Source organism: Poromitra crassiceps (genome assembly GCF_964638095.1).
Source record: "Poromitra crassiceps genome assembly, chromosome: 25".
In the NCBI taxonomy this organism is placed as follows: Eukaryota; Metazoa; Chordata; class Actinopteri; order Beryciformes; family Melamphaidae; genus Poromitra; species Poromitra crassiceps.
This window is the reverse complement of record NC_139649.1, coordinates 2,492,335-2,506,954: the sequence shown is the minus strand read 5'-3', so window position 1 is coordinate 2,506,954 and position 14,620 is coordinate 2,492,335. Positions and strand designations below refer to the sequence as shown.

Genomic DNA, 14,620 nt, shown 5'->3' with positions numbered 1-14,620 from the left:
CCTCCTGTGGCGTGGAGCTGCACGTGGAGGATGGCCATGAGATGTGCCCCAGCTGCCTCGGGGTGGGTCACCTCCGGGAGGCCCTGTCTGAGCCCTGCATTAATTGTGGCATCCTGCCCCTCCGCGTAAGGGAGGAGCGGTTGCGCGAGGTGGAAGGCTGGTTGTTTGGTCACCGCCCACCCGTGGACAGCAGCCCGAGGCGGTCTCCCCGTAAGCGGCGCCAAGAGGAGCGCGAGGGGGAGGACCGCGGTGTGGAGAGGGTCCTACCGGCCTTAAAGGCGGAGGAGACCCTCCCACCATCGGGGGTCTGCACTAGGTCCGCTGCGGCCGCTAAGAAGCGCAAGAGCAGGACGCAGGTGAAGCCGCGGAAGAAGGCGAGGAAGGAGACCTCCTCTCGCCAGGACATGGAGGCCTTGCGAGCTGAGTTGGAGCAACTCAAGGCTCTGATAGTGCCGACTGCGCACCCAGGTTCCTGGGCAGGCGTGGCCAGGGAAGACGCGCTGTCAATGGCGGCGTCAAACACCATGTTCCAGGACCGCGGAGAGGACCGCGAGGACGAATATGAGGACCCCGGGGAGGATCGTTCCCCGGAGCGGTCAGTCTTGGCGGGCAGACGGGGAAGCACGGAGGCCAGGGACGGCTCAGAGACTTCCCTCAGGAGTTCGGCGGGCACCGAGCGCGGTGCCCAGCCGCTCCAGGTAATACTGCGGGCAGCCCTGGCTAGGGTCGGCCTGGACGACGTGCCGGCGGTTCAGCCGAGCAACCCACTCTTTAGGCGGGCTCCGTCGGAGCCGCCCTTTGAGGTCCCGCCCTCTCCTGCCTTTCTGGAGGCACTAAAGAGCTGCTGGGCAGACACGGAGACGCGGGGGCGCCATGCGAGGGATGGCAGGACCCTGGCCTCCATGCGGGATGCAGCGGTACACGGCCTGGCCCGCATGCCCCCGGTGGACCATTGTATAGCCTCGCTGGTCCTCTCGCCGGACGCCGCGCTGAGGGACAAGGCCAAGTGTCCTAGTGCACAATGCCGGGTCACAGATGACCTGCTGGTGAAGGCATATGAGGCGGCTGCTCGGGTGGCTCGGAGGGGCAACTCCCTCTCCGTGCTCCTCCTTGCCCAGTCCCAGATGATGCAGGCGACGCATCAGGGGGCAGAGTTGGCACACACACATGAGGCGGCCCTGCAGGCCTTCGGGTTCATGTCAAGGGAGCTGGGCCGTGTGATGTCCACCTTGGTCGTGGCACGTCGGCAGGTGTGGCTCGCCCAGGCGCCTATGTCTGATGACTGCAGGCGGACGTTGAGGACGCTCCCGGTGGTGCCCGGTCAGCTGTTCGGGCCAGAGGCAGAAAGGGCCCTGGAACGGAGAAAGCTGTCGAACCAGGCCTCAGAGGGCTGGGGTCGGCGCAGCAGAGGCGCAGGGGCGGCCTCGGCCTACGTCTCGGGGAGACGGAGCGAGAGGCGGGAGCCACGGCGCTCACGATACTGGGACTCGCCTGGGCAGGCAAGAGGGCAGGCCCAGGAGGCGACTGGCAGTGGGCGTCAGCCCAGGGGGGTGCGCCCTCCGCCCCGGGGGCGTGGGCGGGGGCGCGGCTACGACCGGCGCCCCCCCAGAGCCACGAGAGGTCCTCCAGGCACGGCCTGAGAGGTCGGGGCCGGCGGTGGGCAGATTCACACATCAGCACCTGGCCTATTGGGCGGCCCATTCACAGGACCCATGGGTCCTGGACACCATGTCCAAAGGCTACAGGCTGCAGTTCCACCGCCGGCCCCCACCACCTTCCGGGGTCAGGATGACCTTTGTCACGGACCCCGCGAAGGGGCAAGCTTTGTCACAGGAGATAGCCAAACTCCTGGACAAAGGGGCGATCACACCATTGAACCCACGTACACAGAACGATGGGTTCTACTCGAATTATTTCCTCATACCAAAAAAGGACGGTACGCTCAGGCCCATCCTAGACCTAAGGGGGCTGAACGTACATCTGAAGGTCCTCCCGTTCCGGATGCTGCGGACGGCAGACGTCCTCCAGGCCATTACTCCCGGAGAGTGGTTCACCTCCATAGATCTAAAGGATGCGTACTTCCATGTCCCCATCCTCCCGGGGCATCGGAAGTTCCTCCGCTTTGCCTTTCAAGGCCGGGCATACCAGTTCGCCGTCCTGCCATTCGGCCTGTCCCTGGCCCCTCGCATCTTTACAAGATGCATGAGGGCGGCTTTGACGGCACTCTGCCTAGCAGGGTTCAAGGTCCTACCATATCTAGACGACTGGCTGATCTGCGCCCCCTCCCTCCAGGAGGCGGAGCGCGCAACATCCAGGGTCCTTGCCCATATAGAGGCACTGGGCATGTCCGTCAATTGGGAGAAAAGCTCGCTGCGCCCGTCCCAACAGACCACCTTCATCGGGTTAGCCCTAGACTCAGTGGCAATGCGGGCGCGTCCAACGGGGGAACGCGTGGAGAGGATTCAGGGCCTGCTCCAGTATTTCGTCCTAGGCGCAAGCATGACGGTCCGGACGTGGCTCAGGCTGCTGGGGATGTTGACGGCGGCCGCAGCAATCACGCCCCTGGGGCTGCTGCATCTGCGCCCGCTACAGAGATGGTTCAGCAGCCTCCAGATGGATCCTCGACTGCACAGGTGGGTCAAAATCAGGGTCACAAACGAACCTCTGGTCCATCTCCGCCGCTGGCGGGACAGCACGTTCCTGCTGCACGGGGTGCCTCTTGGCTCGGTCCCAGCGCGGCGGGAGGTCGTAACAACGGATGCCTCGCCCCAGGGGTGGGGGGCGGTATGGCAGAGGAGGTCAGTCCAGGGGGTGTGGTGCCCTCGGTGGAGGGGGCAGCACATCAATGTCCTAGAACTGCGGACGATTGGCTTGGCGCTGAGGCACTTCTTGCCTTCTCTCAGGGGCAAGCATGTGTTGGTGCGCACGGACAACACCTCGGCGGTGTTCCATGTCAACCGGTACGGGGGGACCAGGTCTCTGGCCTCCTTGAGGGAAGCCCAGAGCCTGTGGACATGGGCCCATCCGCGATTGGCCTCCCTGAGAGCGATGCACCTCCCAGGCAGTGCGAACTCGGTGGCGGACTACCTGTCACGCCAGAAGCTGCCTCCGGGCGAATGGAGGTTGCACCCTCAGGTGGTGCAGGGGGTGTGGGATCGATACGGAGAGGCCCGGGTGGACCTGTTCGCTTCAGAATCCACAACTCACTGTCCGCGGTGGTTCTCCCTAGCGGAGACCAGCGCCCCACTGGGGATAGACGCTCTCGCCAACGCTTGGCCGAGCGGTCTGCTGTATGCGTTCCCTCCGATCCCCCTGATAGGGCTCACGCTTCACAGGGTGAGGGCGTCGGGTCACAGGGTTCTCCTGGTGGCCCCCAAGTGGCCAGCCAGGCTGTGGTTCCCGGCAATCCTCGGGCTGTTGGACGGGGAACCCTGGCAGCTCCCGGCGAGGGTGGACCTCCTGTCCCAGCTGGACGGGGAGGTTTGGCATCCGTGTCCGGCCCACCTGCAGCTCTGGGTGTGGCCGTTGAAGGGGACCGGGCGCTCCTGACGGGCCTCGGACCCTCGGTATGCGAGACATTGCGTAATGCGAGGGCCCCTTCCACCAGGGCGGTATATGCCAACTGTGGGGCTGCATTCTCCTCGTGGTGCAGGGACGGGGCATTGGACCCGGTCTCCTGCCCTGTAGAGGAGATCCTGCAGTATTTGCAGGAGCTGTTTGACGCAGGCCGGGCGGCCTCGACCTTGAAGGTGCACGTGGCAGCCATCTCCCTCAGTCACGCCTATGTGGAGGGCGGACCAGTGGGGCGGCACTATTGGGTGACGCAGTTCCTGCGGGGTGCCAGGAGGCTGCGGCCCCCCAGAGAACACCGGGCGGCAGCATGGGACCTGCCGCTGGTCCTGCGGGCCCTGAGCGGGCCACCCTTTGAGCCCATGGCGGGGATGGCCTTAAGGGCAGTATCAATAAAAACGGCTTTTCTGCTGGCAGTGACGACGGCCAAGCGGGTGGGGGAGCTCCACGCTCTGTCCATTAGCCCGACATGCCTTCGGTGGAAGGCGGATGGCTCGGGGGTGACTCTATGGCCGAACGTGGCGTTCCTGCCCAAGGTATTGTCCCCGACACACATTAACCAGGCCATAGAGCTGGAGGCGTACCATCCTTCCCCGGCTGGATCTCAGCCAGGGGAGAGCGACACGTCGCTATGTCCCGTCCGGGCGGTACGGCTGTATATCGAGGCGACGCAGAGCATCAGACGCTCAGAGCAGCTTTTTGTCTGCTACGGCGGGAAAAACAGGGGACAGGCTCTGTCCAAACAGAGGCTGTCCCACTGGATTGTGGACGCAATTAAGCAAGCCTATGACGTTGCAGGGAAGCCTGCGCCCGCTAACATTGTGTGTCATTCGACCAGGAGTGTGGCCACGTCCTGGGCAGCGATGAGGGGAGTGTCCCTGGCGGAGATATGTGCGGCGGCGTCATGGACAGCACCCTGCACATTCGCCAGATTTTACCGCATCAACGTGGCCTCAGGGTCCACGCTGGCAGCGGCAGTCCTGCCATTGGCGGAGATGGACCAGTAGGTGAGTTGGTTCCTCGTGACGCCGCAGGTATAAGTCATCCACAGTTAAACTGCCACTGGCAGTCAGGAAGGAATGAAACAGAACGTAAGTTACGGAGGTAACTATGGTTCTGTGAATTCCTGGATGACTGCCAGTCATGCCGGTCACTCGGAACCTTCGGTGCGAGAAGATTCTGAGATGACGTATGGTGGGTCACGGCGCACCTTTATAGACACGCAGGTGCCCCACGTCACGTACGTGACTACGTTGGTATAAAAACACTCGTCTGTCGCGGAGCGCGAGATCATTATTCACAGTTAAACTGCCACTGGCAGTCATCCAGGAATTCACAGAACCATAGTTACCTCCGTAACTTACGTTACATGTTCTGTTGACTTGGGACTTCACCCTGACTCCTACTTTGACTTGAAAAGGTTTCTAAAGTCGTGACTTGAGATCTTGTGTTTGTGTAAAGCACTTAGACTGAAAGTGATGAGATTTGTTCCAGCACACGACCAAATTTAAATTCTGTTTTCTGAATTTGTTTGGAATGATTGAATAATTTATTGAAGTTGAAACTGATGATGATAGAAATCAAACTCATGATGCTCTTACCAAGTTTCTATTCTATTAAAACCATATAGCACAAGTAAGTTTTCTTTAAGATATTAAATTGATACTAGACTGAGTAGACTCTTGATTTGTTCACTCCTGACATGACTTGGCGTTCTACCATTAGGCTTGTTGAGACTTGACATTTATGACATGGACTTGACTTGGGACTTGTGTCTCCAGACTTGAGACTGACAGGACTGGAGCAGAGCTGACTGGGTCACACCCTCGGCCTGTGTGCTGTGTGTCTGGAGCAGAGCTGACTGGGTCACACCCTGGGCCTGTGTGCTGTGTGTCTGGAGCAGAGCTGACTGGGTCACACCCTGGGCCTGTGTGCTGTGTGTGTTGCAGGTATACATCATCGAGGTGACGGACGGAGAGCACAGCTGGCGCGTGAAGCACCGCTACAGCGACTTCCACGACCTGCATGAGAAGGTGAGAGACCACCAGCCGCACTCACAGAGAGAGTCGGTCCTGAAGGTGACTTTCTAAGACAATTCTTAGGTCACCTGAATGACATGTTCCAAGAATTTCCCCTAAAGGTAAGATTAAATCAATGTATTAACAAAGCACCTTAAAGAGAGCTCCTAAGGTGAAAACTGAGTGGGCAGCTAACAGCTGTTAACTGTTGCTAAGCCGTTAGCAGCAGCTTGTGGGTGTACTTCGGTCAAAGGGAAATAGTTCCTACATGAACAAGAGTCACAACAAGGTCTGTGGATTATCTTGAGTAACCGGGTCATGATTTCTGGAAAGAGACATTGCTGTAGTCTGCAACTCTCACCAAAACAATCTAGATGGATAAATATCACTACAGGTGGGAAGAGGGGAATTAAGAACTGTGTTGTGGTGTGTCTCATGCATTAAGCACTGTGTTGTGGGGTGTCTCCTGTATTAAGCACTGTGTGTTGTGGTGTGTCTCATGCATTAAGCAATGTGTTGTGGGGTGTCTCCTGTATTAATCACTGTGTTGTGGTGTGTCTCATGCATTAAGCAATGTGTTGTGGGGTGTCTCCTGTATTAAGCACTGTGTTGTGGGGTGTCTCCTGTATTAAGCTCTGTGTTGTGGGGTGTCTCCTGTATTAAGCACTGTGTTGTGGGGTGTCTCCTGTATTAAGCTCTGTGTTGTGGGGTGTCTCCTGTATTAAGCACTGTGTTGTGGGGTGTCTCCTGTATTAAGCACTGTGTTGTGGGGTGTCTCCTGTATTAAGCACTGTGTTGTGGTGTGTCTCATGCATTAAGCACTGTGTTGTGGTGTGTCTCATGCATTAAGCACTGTGTTGTGGTGTCTCCTTGGAGTAACACTTGATACTCACCTCACCTACAAACATCACATCAATAACCTAGTCAAAAAGGCAAATCAGAAACTATTTGTTTACAGTAAGATTAGACCATTTTTCACCCTCACTGTTTCAAATACATACCTACATGCAATTTTTCTTTCAACAATATCCTACTGTCTTCCAATCTGGTCACTCCCGACAAAGGAAACCATAGAACCCATAGCAAGACTCTACAACAGAGCATATCAAATTCATGGTAACTTTCCACCCTGGACTCACCACTGTACTGCACTCTCACACTCCTCTGCTACAACTTTTCAGAACTACACAAAAAGTCTAGCCATTAAGTTTTATTTTATGCTCAGAAACAACTCTTCTCCAACACTCACAGCTCTACTCCCAAGACACAATAAAAGACAAGAACGCATCACCAGATCAATCTCACATGCACTTATACCAGTACCGGCATACAAAAATAATTATGGACTAAGATCATTCTTCCACACATACACCAAAATTTGGAACGAGATCCCATTTCACACCAGAGCAATAACCTCCATCTCACATTTCAAACAAGCCTACAAACAACATCTGATGCTAGAACACACCTGTAATCACTGATCCGACTCACCCCTAGGTTTTAATTTCTTGCTGTTTTTGTATTTGATGAATGAATGAATGTCTGTAAATGTAATTGTTTTTGTTAGGTCTGTAAAATTGTATGTAGTGAAATTGAACATGTTCTTGTATATTCATTATTTTGTTTAATGTACTGCAGAACAGGAACCTGCTGAAAACCAGTTTGTAACTGAGTCAGGCCAGTTAAATGTACATGTGAAATGTCATTTTTATCCCTTCCTGTATAAATAAAGTGAACTGAACTGAACTGAACTGAACTGAACTGTATTAAGCACTGTGTTGAGGGGTGTCTCCTGTATTAAGCACTGTGTTGAGGGGTGTCTCCTGTATTAAGCACTGTGTTGAGGGGTGTCTCCTGTATTAAGCACTGTGTTGAGGGGTGTCTCCTGTATTAAGCACTGTGTTGAGGGGTGTCTCCTGTATTAAGCACTGTGTTGAGGGGTGTCTCCTGTATTAAGCACTGTGTTGAGGGGTGTCTCCTGTATTAAGCACTGTGTTGAGGGGTGTCTCCTGTATTAAGCACTGTGTTGTGGGGTGTCTTCTGTATTAAGCACTGTGTTGAGGGGTGTCTCCTGTATTAAGCACTGTGTTGGGGTCTCTCCTGTATTAAGCACTGTGTTGAGGGGTGTCTCCTGTATTAAGCACTGTGTTGTGGTGTGTCTCCTGTATTAAGCACTGTGTTGAGGGGTGTCTCCTGTATTAAGCACTGTGTTGAGGGGTGTCTCCTGTATTAAGCACTGTGTTCTGGTGTGTCTCCTGTATTAAGCACTGTGTTCTGGTGTGTCTCCTGTATTAAGCACTGTGTTGTTGTGGTGTCTCCTGTATTAAGCACTGTGTTGTGGTGTGTCTCCTGTATTAAGCATTGTGTGGTGTCTCCTGTATTAAGCACTGTGTTGTGGGGTGTCTCCTGTATTAAGCACTGTGTTGTTGTGGTGTCTCCTGTATTAAGCACTGTGTTGTGGTGTGTCTCCTGTATTAAGCACTGTGTTGAGGGGTGTCTCCTGTATTAAGCACTGTGTTGTTGTGGTGTCTCCTGTATTAAGCACTGTGTTGTGGTGTGTCTCCTGTATTAAGCACTGTGTTGTGGTGTGTCTCCTGTATTAAGCACTGTGTTGTGGTGTGTCTCCTGTATTAAGCACTGTGTTGTTGTGGTGTCTCCTGTATTAAGCACTGTGTTGTGGTGTGTCTCCTGTATTAAGCACTGTGTTGAGGGGTGTCTCCTGTATTAAGCACTGTGTTGTTGTGGTGTCTCCTGTATTAAGCACTGTGTTGTGGTGTGTCTCCTGTATTAAGCACTGTGTTGTGGTGTGTCTCCTGTATTAAGCACTGTGTTGTGGTGTGTCTCCTGTATTAAGCACTGTGTTGTTGTGGTGTCTCCTGTATTAAGCACTGTGTTGTGGTGTGTCTCCTGTATTAAGCACTGTGTTGTGGGGTGTCTCCTGTATTAAGCACTGTGTTGTGGTGTGTCTCCTGTATTAAGCACTGTGTTGTGGGGTGTCTCCTGTATTAAGCACTGTGTTGTTGTGGTGTCTCCTGTATTAAGCACTGTGTTGTGGGGTGTCTCCTGTATTAAGCACTGTGTTGTTGTGGTGTCTCCTGTATTAAGCACTGTGTTGTGGGGTGTCTCCTGTATTAAGCACTGTGTTGTTGTGGTGTCTCCTGTATTAAGCACTGTGTTCTGGTGTGTCTCCTGTATTAAGCACTGTGTTCTGGTGTGTCTCCTGTATTAAGCACTGTGTTGTGGTGTGTCTCCTGTATTAAGCATTGTGTGGTGTCTCCTGTATTAAGCACTGTGTTGTTGTGGTGTCTCCTGTATTAAGCACTGTGTTGTTGTGGTGTCTCCTGTATTAAGCACTGTGTTGTGGTGTGTCTCCTGTATTAAGCATTGTGTTGTTGTGGTGTCTCCTGTATTAAGCACTGTGTTGTTGTGGTGTCTCCTGTATTAAGCACTGTGTTGTGGGGTGTCTCCTGTATTAAGCACTGTGTTGTTGTGGTGTCTCCTGTATTAAGCATTGTGTTGTGGTGTGTCTCCTGTATTAAGCACTGTGTTGTGGTGTGTCTCCTGTATTAAGCACTGTGTTGTGGTGTGTCTCCTGTATTAAGCACTGTGTTGTGGGGTGTCTCCTGTATTAAGCACTGTGTTGTTGTGGTGTCTCCTGTATTAAGCACTGTGTTGTGGGGTGTCTGCTGTATTAAGCATTGTGTGGTGTCTCCTGTATTAAGCACTGTGTTGTTGTGGTGTCTCCTGTATTAAGCACTGTGTTGTGGGGTGTCTGCTGTATTAAGCACTGTGTTGTGGGGTGTCTCCTGTATTAAGCATTGTGTGGTGTCTCCTGTATTAAGCACTGTGTTGTGGGGTGTCTCCTGTATTAAGCATTGTGTGGTGTCTCCTGTATTAAGCACTGTGTTGTGGGGTGTCTCCTGTATTAAGCATTGTGTGGTGTCTCCTGTATTAAGCACTGTGTTGTGGGGTGTCTCCTGTATTAAGCATTGTGTGGTGTCTCCTGTATTAAGCACTGTGTTGTGGGGTGTCTCCTGTATTAAGCACTGTGTTGTTGTGGTGTCTCCTGTATTAAGCACTGTGTTGTGGGGTGTCTGCTGTATTAAGCACTGTGTTGTGGGGTGTCTCCTGTATTAAGCACTGTGTTGTTGTGGTGTCTCCTGTATTAAGCACTGTGTTGTGGGGTGTCTCCTGTGTCAGCTGACAGCAGAGAAGCAGGTGGAGCGTGGTCTTCTGCCTCCTAAGAAGCTCCTGGGGAAGAACTCTCGTGGTCTGGTGGAGCGTAGACAGAGAGAGCTGGAGATCTACCTCCAGACACTGCTGCTGCTGTTCCCCCGCAGCTCGCCCACGCCACGGCCGCTCAACGCCTTCCTACACTTCCACCTCTATGTGAGTAGACTGACTCCTACACTTCCACCTCTATGTGAGTAGACTGACTCCTACACTTCCACCTCTATGTGAGTAGACTGACTCCTACACTTCCACCTCTATGTGAGTAGACTGACTCCTACACTTCCACCTCTATGTGAGTAGACTGACTCCTACACTTCCACCTCTATGTGAGTAGACTGACTCCTACACTTCCACCTCTATGTGAGTAGACTGACCACTGTTGAGCTGACCACGTCAAACCACACCGCACTTTCATCCATGACTATTAGATTAGATTAGATTAGATTTATTTCGAACATGGTGAAAACAAAAACAAAACAAAGATAAAAAATAAAAGAAATATAGGCAAGAAGTGCCAAACAATCATAGTCAATTGGAATTCACAGCATACAATAGACAGCAAATGACTATGATGTCCCTCGCCTGTATCTTCTTTGTCTCAATCCATCCGCGTTGAAAATGTTTAGTGGCGATTTGGGCATCTACCGAATCTCAAGAAAAGCTAGAAAGCAGTACAAGAAAGAGCAAGTCGTATGCTGAACTTGCGGAAGAGATGGCCAAGGCTGGGTTCACTCGAACGCCAGACCAAATAATTAATAAACTTAAAAAACTGAAGAAGGACTACCGAATAATGTCCTCCCACTTTGGTTCCACTTAAACTGGTGTGAACACCGGCTGGTTCGCCAGAAAGCACGAAGGTTCTGAGACTCCAGAACGGAGCCAGAACCAGAACCAGAACCATGTCTGTCTGAAAGCACTATGTGAGGCGAGAGCGCCACCGCTGCACCACCGTCCCCCCTCATCACCATGCCCCCGTCATCCAAAGCTGGATGCCCCCCCCCCCCCCCCCACTGAACAAACTCATTCCGTACTGCTGCTGGTGCTCCGATCATTCAATCAAGAGGCTCAGTCTGGAGGATCTCTGATCTGATTGGCTCTGATAGCGTTCACAGTGCTCACTCTGATTACATTGATTGTTGTATCGATTAGTAATCCTTTTGCCTGTTGGTCAATAAGACACGCTTCTCAGTTAAAGGGCAATTCCACTTTTAAATAGAAAGAAGGATCAGTCAGGACTCAGGACATTTATTCAGCTGATATTTTAGACAAAATCAACAGAGAAAAAATAATGTTCACATTGTAAGGGAATAATCTGATGGACTTGACGGGTAAAGCAGCAGCTCAAAGTGTTCAAAACGGAATGCAACTAGAAATAAAAAAAATACGAGCTTGACTATTATCGTGCGTTCCTTTATCACAAAATAACTGGGATGTGGAGGCTAAATGACATCACATCCGTTTTGTTAGCGTTCCATTTGCAGAAAACTTGAGCTGGGAAGTTCGCTGTTCATTGGTCAGATCCAGTCGCTAGCCATTGTTAGCAATAACAATTGACAACATGGCATTTTGCGCATACAAACACTGCAGCCTCATGTCCACACAGATAGAAGTTAGGCAGTGCTGTGTGTACAGCTGATTTAATGAGACACAAACAAAACAAAAGTGCTAAACAATATTACTACGATTACCACTACTGTTGTTGCGCGGCGCAGCCATCTTGGATTTTTGAGGTTGGGGCTGCTGAGGCTCCTACGAGTTTGGAATGGGAAATACCAGCTCTGATGACGTCACCGCCCAGCTCATGACCTTTGAAGTCGTAAGATTACCAGTCCCCAGTTATAAAGGAATGCACGATTATTTCAGTTACTTTTCATGAATGTAAATGTTAACTGTCTCTCTCTCTCTCTCTCTCTCTCTCTCTCTCTCTCTCTCTCTCTCTCTCTCTCTCAGGAGATAAATGGCATCATGGCAGCGCTGGCTGAGGAGCTGTTCCATAAAGGTTTGCTACTTTTCTTCTTTCACACATGCAACACATTCTGAGTGTGAACTCTGTTAATAGCTAACGAGAGCAGACTTAGACCTGCTCTGTTTTCAGTCTGTCGGGTCACCACACTCTTCTGTCTCTCAGCAGCAAGAACCCTGACTCTTAAACCAGCAGTGAGCCATTTCAGACCCTGTAACTAGGGCTGCAACTAACGATTATTTTGATAATCGATTAATCGGTCGATTATTTGTTCGATTAATCGGATAAAAAAATGCACTGATATTGTTTCCATCCGTTTATTGAAAAACAACTTTTTTTTTGTTAAACAAAAACCCACCGGGCTTTGCTACATCAAATAGCTTTGACAGGGCATGAACGAATACAAAATACATACAAAATGTATGGTGTAAGTGCAAAAGATATCTTCATATCTTCTTAAATAAAGTGCTAGGAGGAATTTCAAATCTAGCTACAACCTCCTCCAACCACTCTGCGATGTTGGGAGCTGTATGTCTCTCGTGCAGAGGCATGGTGGTCAGGGAGTTTGCCTGCATGACCCAATCAACACAGAAAGAGTAGGCCAAGTCGAGAGATCCTCTCCACAACAGAACCTATACGCAAGACACCACAGACTAGCCCACAGGATGAGTACAATGTGAGTCTGCTAAATACAGAGACAACCCAGCCCTGTAGACACAAACAGACTGTAGCAGCTATAGTAGACACAAACAGACACACTGTAGCAGCTATAGTAGACACAAACAGACACACTGTAGCAGCTATAGTAGACACAAACAGACTGTAGCAGCTATAGTAGACACAAGCAGACAGACTGTAGCAGGCTAGCAGCTGTAGTGTAGCACACACACCAATGAACAAGGGACAACAACCCCTCTTTTAGTTTACATACCAAGTCTGCTCTACCATTAACGTTAGCAAGCTAACGTAACGTTAACTAGCCGGTCGGCTTAACACACCATGCTTGTCGACCTGGGTGCGGGCGCATCAGCTGTTAACGTTAGATAAACGAAACAAACTATCTGAGTTTACATGCCACGTCTGCTCTACCACTAACGTTAGCAAGCTAACGTAACGTTAACGAGCCTATAGCGTTAACGTTGTCGACCTGGGTGCGGGCGCATCGCCTGTTAACGTTAGATAAACAAAACAAACTATCTGCTGTGAGACGAACATTTCCACTTCAAACAACAATACACATGGGTCTAATAATGTAACATTAGTTTACATGCATATCGAGTTTGTAGTAGTATAACGCTAAGTTAAGTTAACTTACCCGGCTCCTGAGCTCCCTTCACCATCATCCAATGATCCAACATGTTTGCGTTTAAGGTGTTCACGCAGGGCCATTGTGCTTCCATGCCATGCAAGATCGGCTTTGCACATTTTGCACGTAACAGACTTTTTATTTCCAGTTAATATGAAGTGCTCCCAAACTTGCGAAGTTTTGGGTCGAGCTGCTTTCTCGTTCTCGGCCATGTTTCAACTTGTTTGTCGTTTACTGCGCGTGCGCAAGGCGAGTGACGTAGTCGGCTCTGCGACAGCGGGGCCAGGGAGTGACGTAGCCAGCACTGCGCCGCAGCAGCTGCGGTCAGCTGTTGTTAATATCAACAAAACAGATGGCTCTGCGGTCCAACTAATCGCGAGGCAACGAATCGATAATCAAATTCGTTGCCAACGAATTTAATCATCGATTTTAATCGATTTAATCGATTAGTTGTTGCAGCCCTACCTGTAACCAATCCTGAAGTTAGGTCCAAGTTTGTTAATAGTATCAAGAGGCCTATACCATGAAACAAGATGAGGGGCTTAGCAAGGTAACTTCAGGTTTCTCAGCAGTAGTTGGTTGGTGGTATGATAATGTTACCCTGCGTGTCTCTGCAGTAGATGGTGCCGCGATTTTATGTCTCCAGGTGTGTCGCTAACGTTAGTTTCTTTTGAGAAAGATTGTCTCCACGGGCATCTGAAAAGTTGTCTCGAGTCAGATGCAGCCATGAGTTGTGATGCAGCCAGTGTTGTATGACTGTGAGCGTCCATGCTAACGTTAGTACTTTAAACAGCAGCAGCGTGCGTCTTGTCTCTATGAACCTACAGAATGGACGGTTAAAGCATAGACTCTTGCTTACTTTAAAACTTGTATTATCAACATACATATAACGTAACGTTCGCTCTAGTCTAGCTGCTATGGATACCCGACTGGTGTCTCACTGTTATTGTTCCCGGGAACAACATGCACTAGTAGGAACTAACAATCCTATTGTTTACATTTCCCGGTGTAACCGGTAATACCGGTCTGGTCACGTGCTTATCATTCGGTGTGAAAATGTTCACACCGTGGCATCACTACTCAGCAGTAGATGGTGTTATGATAACGTCCTGTGTCTCAGCTGTAGTTGGTGGTATGATAATGTTGTCCTGTGTCTCAGCTGTAGTTGGTGCTATGATAATGTTGTCCTGTGTCTCAGCAGTAGTTGGTGCTATGATAATGTTGTCCTGTGTTTCAGCTGTAGTTGGTGGTATGATAATGTTGTCCTGTGTCTCAGCTGTAGTTGGTGGTATGATAATGTTGTCCTGTGTTTCAGCTGTAGTTGGTGGTATGATAATGTTGTCCTGTGTCTCAGCTGTAGTTGGTGGTATGATAATGTTGTCCTGTGTCTCAGCTGTAGTTGGTGGTATGATAATGTTGTCCTGTGTCTCAGCTGTAGTTGGTGGTATGATAATGTTGTCCTGTGTCTCAGCTGTAGTTGGTGGTATGATAATGTTGTCCTGTGTCTCAGCTGTAGTTGGTGGTATGATA

At 50.8% G+C, this 14,620-nt stretch overlaps 1 protein-coding gene across 1 annotated transcript in view; it reads left to right on the top strand.

The window, feature by feature from the left end:
- nisch (nischarin) overlaps positions 1-14,620 on the top strand; it is a gene marked incomplete at its 5' end in the record, with an annotated part of 49,424 nt that overhangs the window by 1,747 nt on the left and 33,057 nt on the right. The window contains 3 exons of the mRNA XM_083660984.1: positions 5,520-5,603; positions 9,789-9,977; positions 11,772-11,820. Coding sequence (XP_083517110.1) covers positions 5,520-5,603; positions 9,789-9,977; positions 11,772-11,820 — 322 coding nt within the window. The remainder of the gene's footprint in view (positions 1-5,519; positions 5,604-9,788; positions 9,978-11,771; positions 11,821-14,620) is intronic.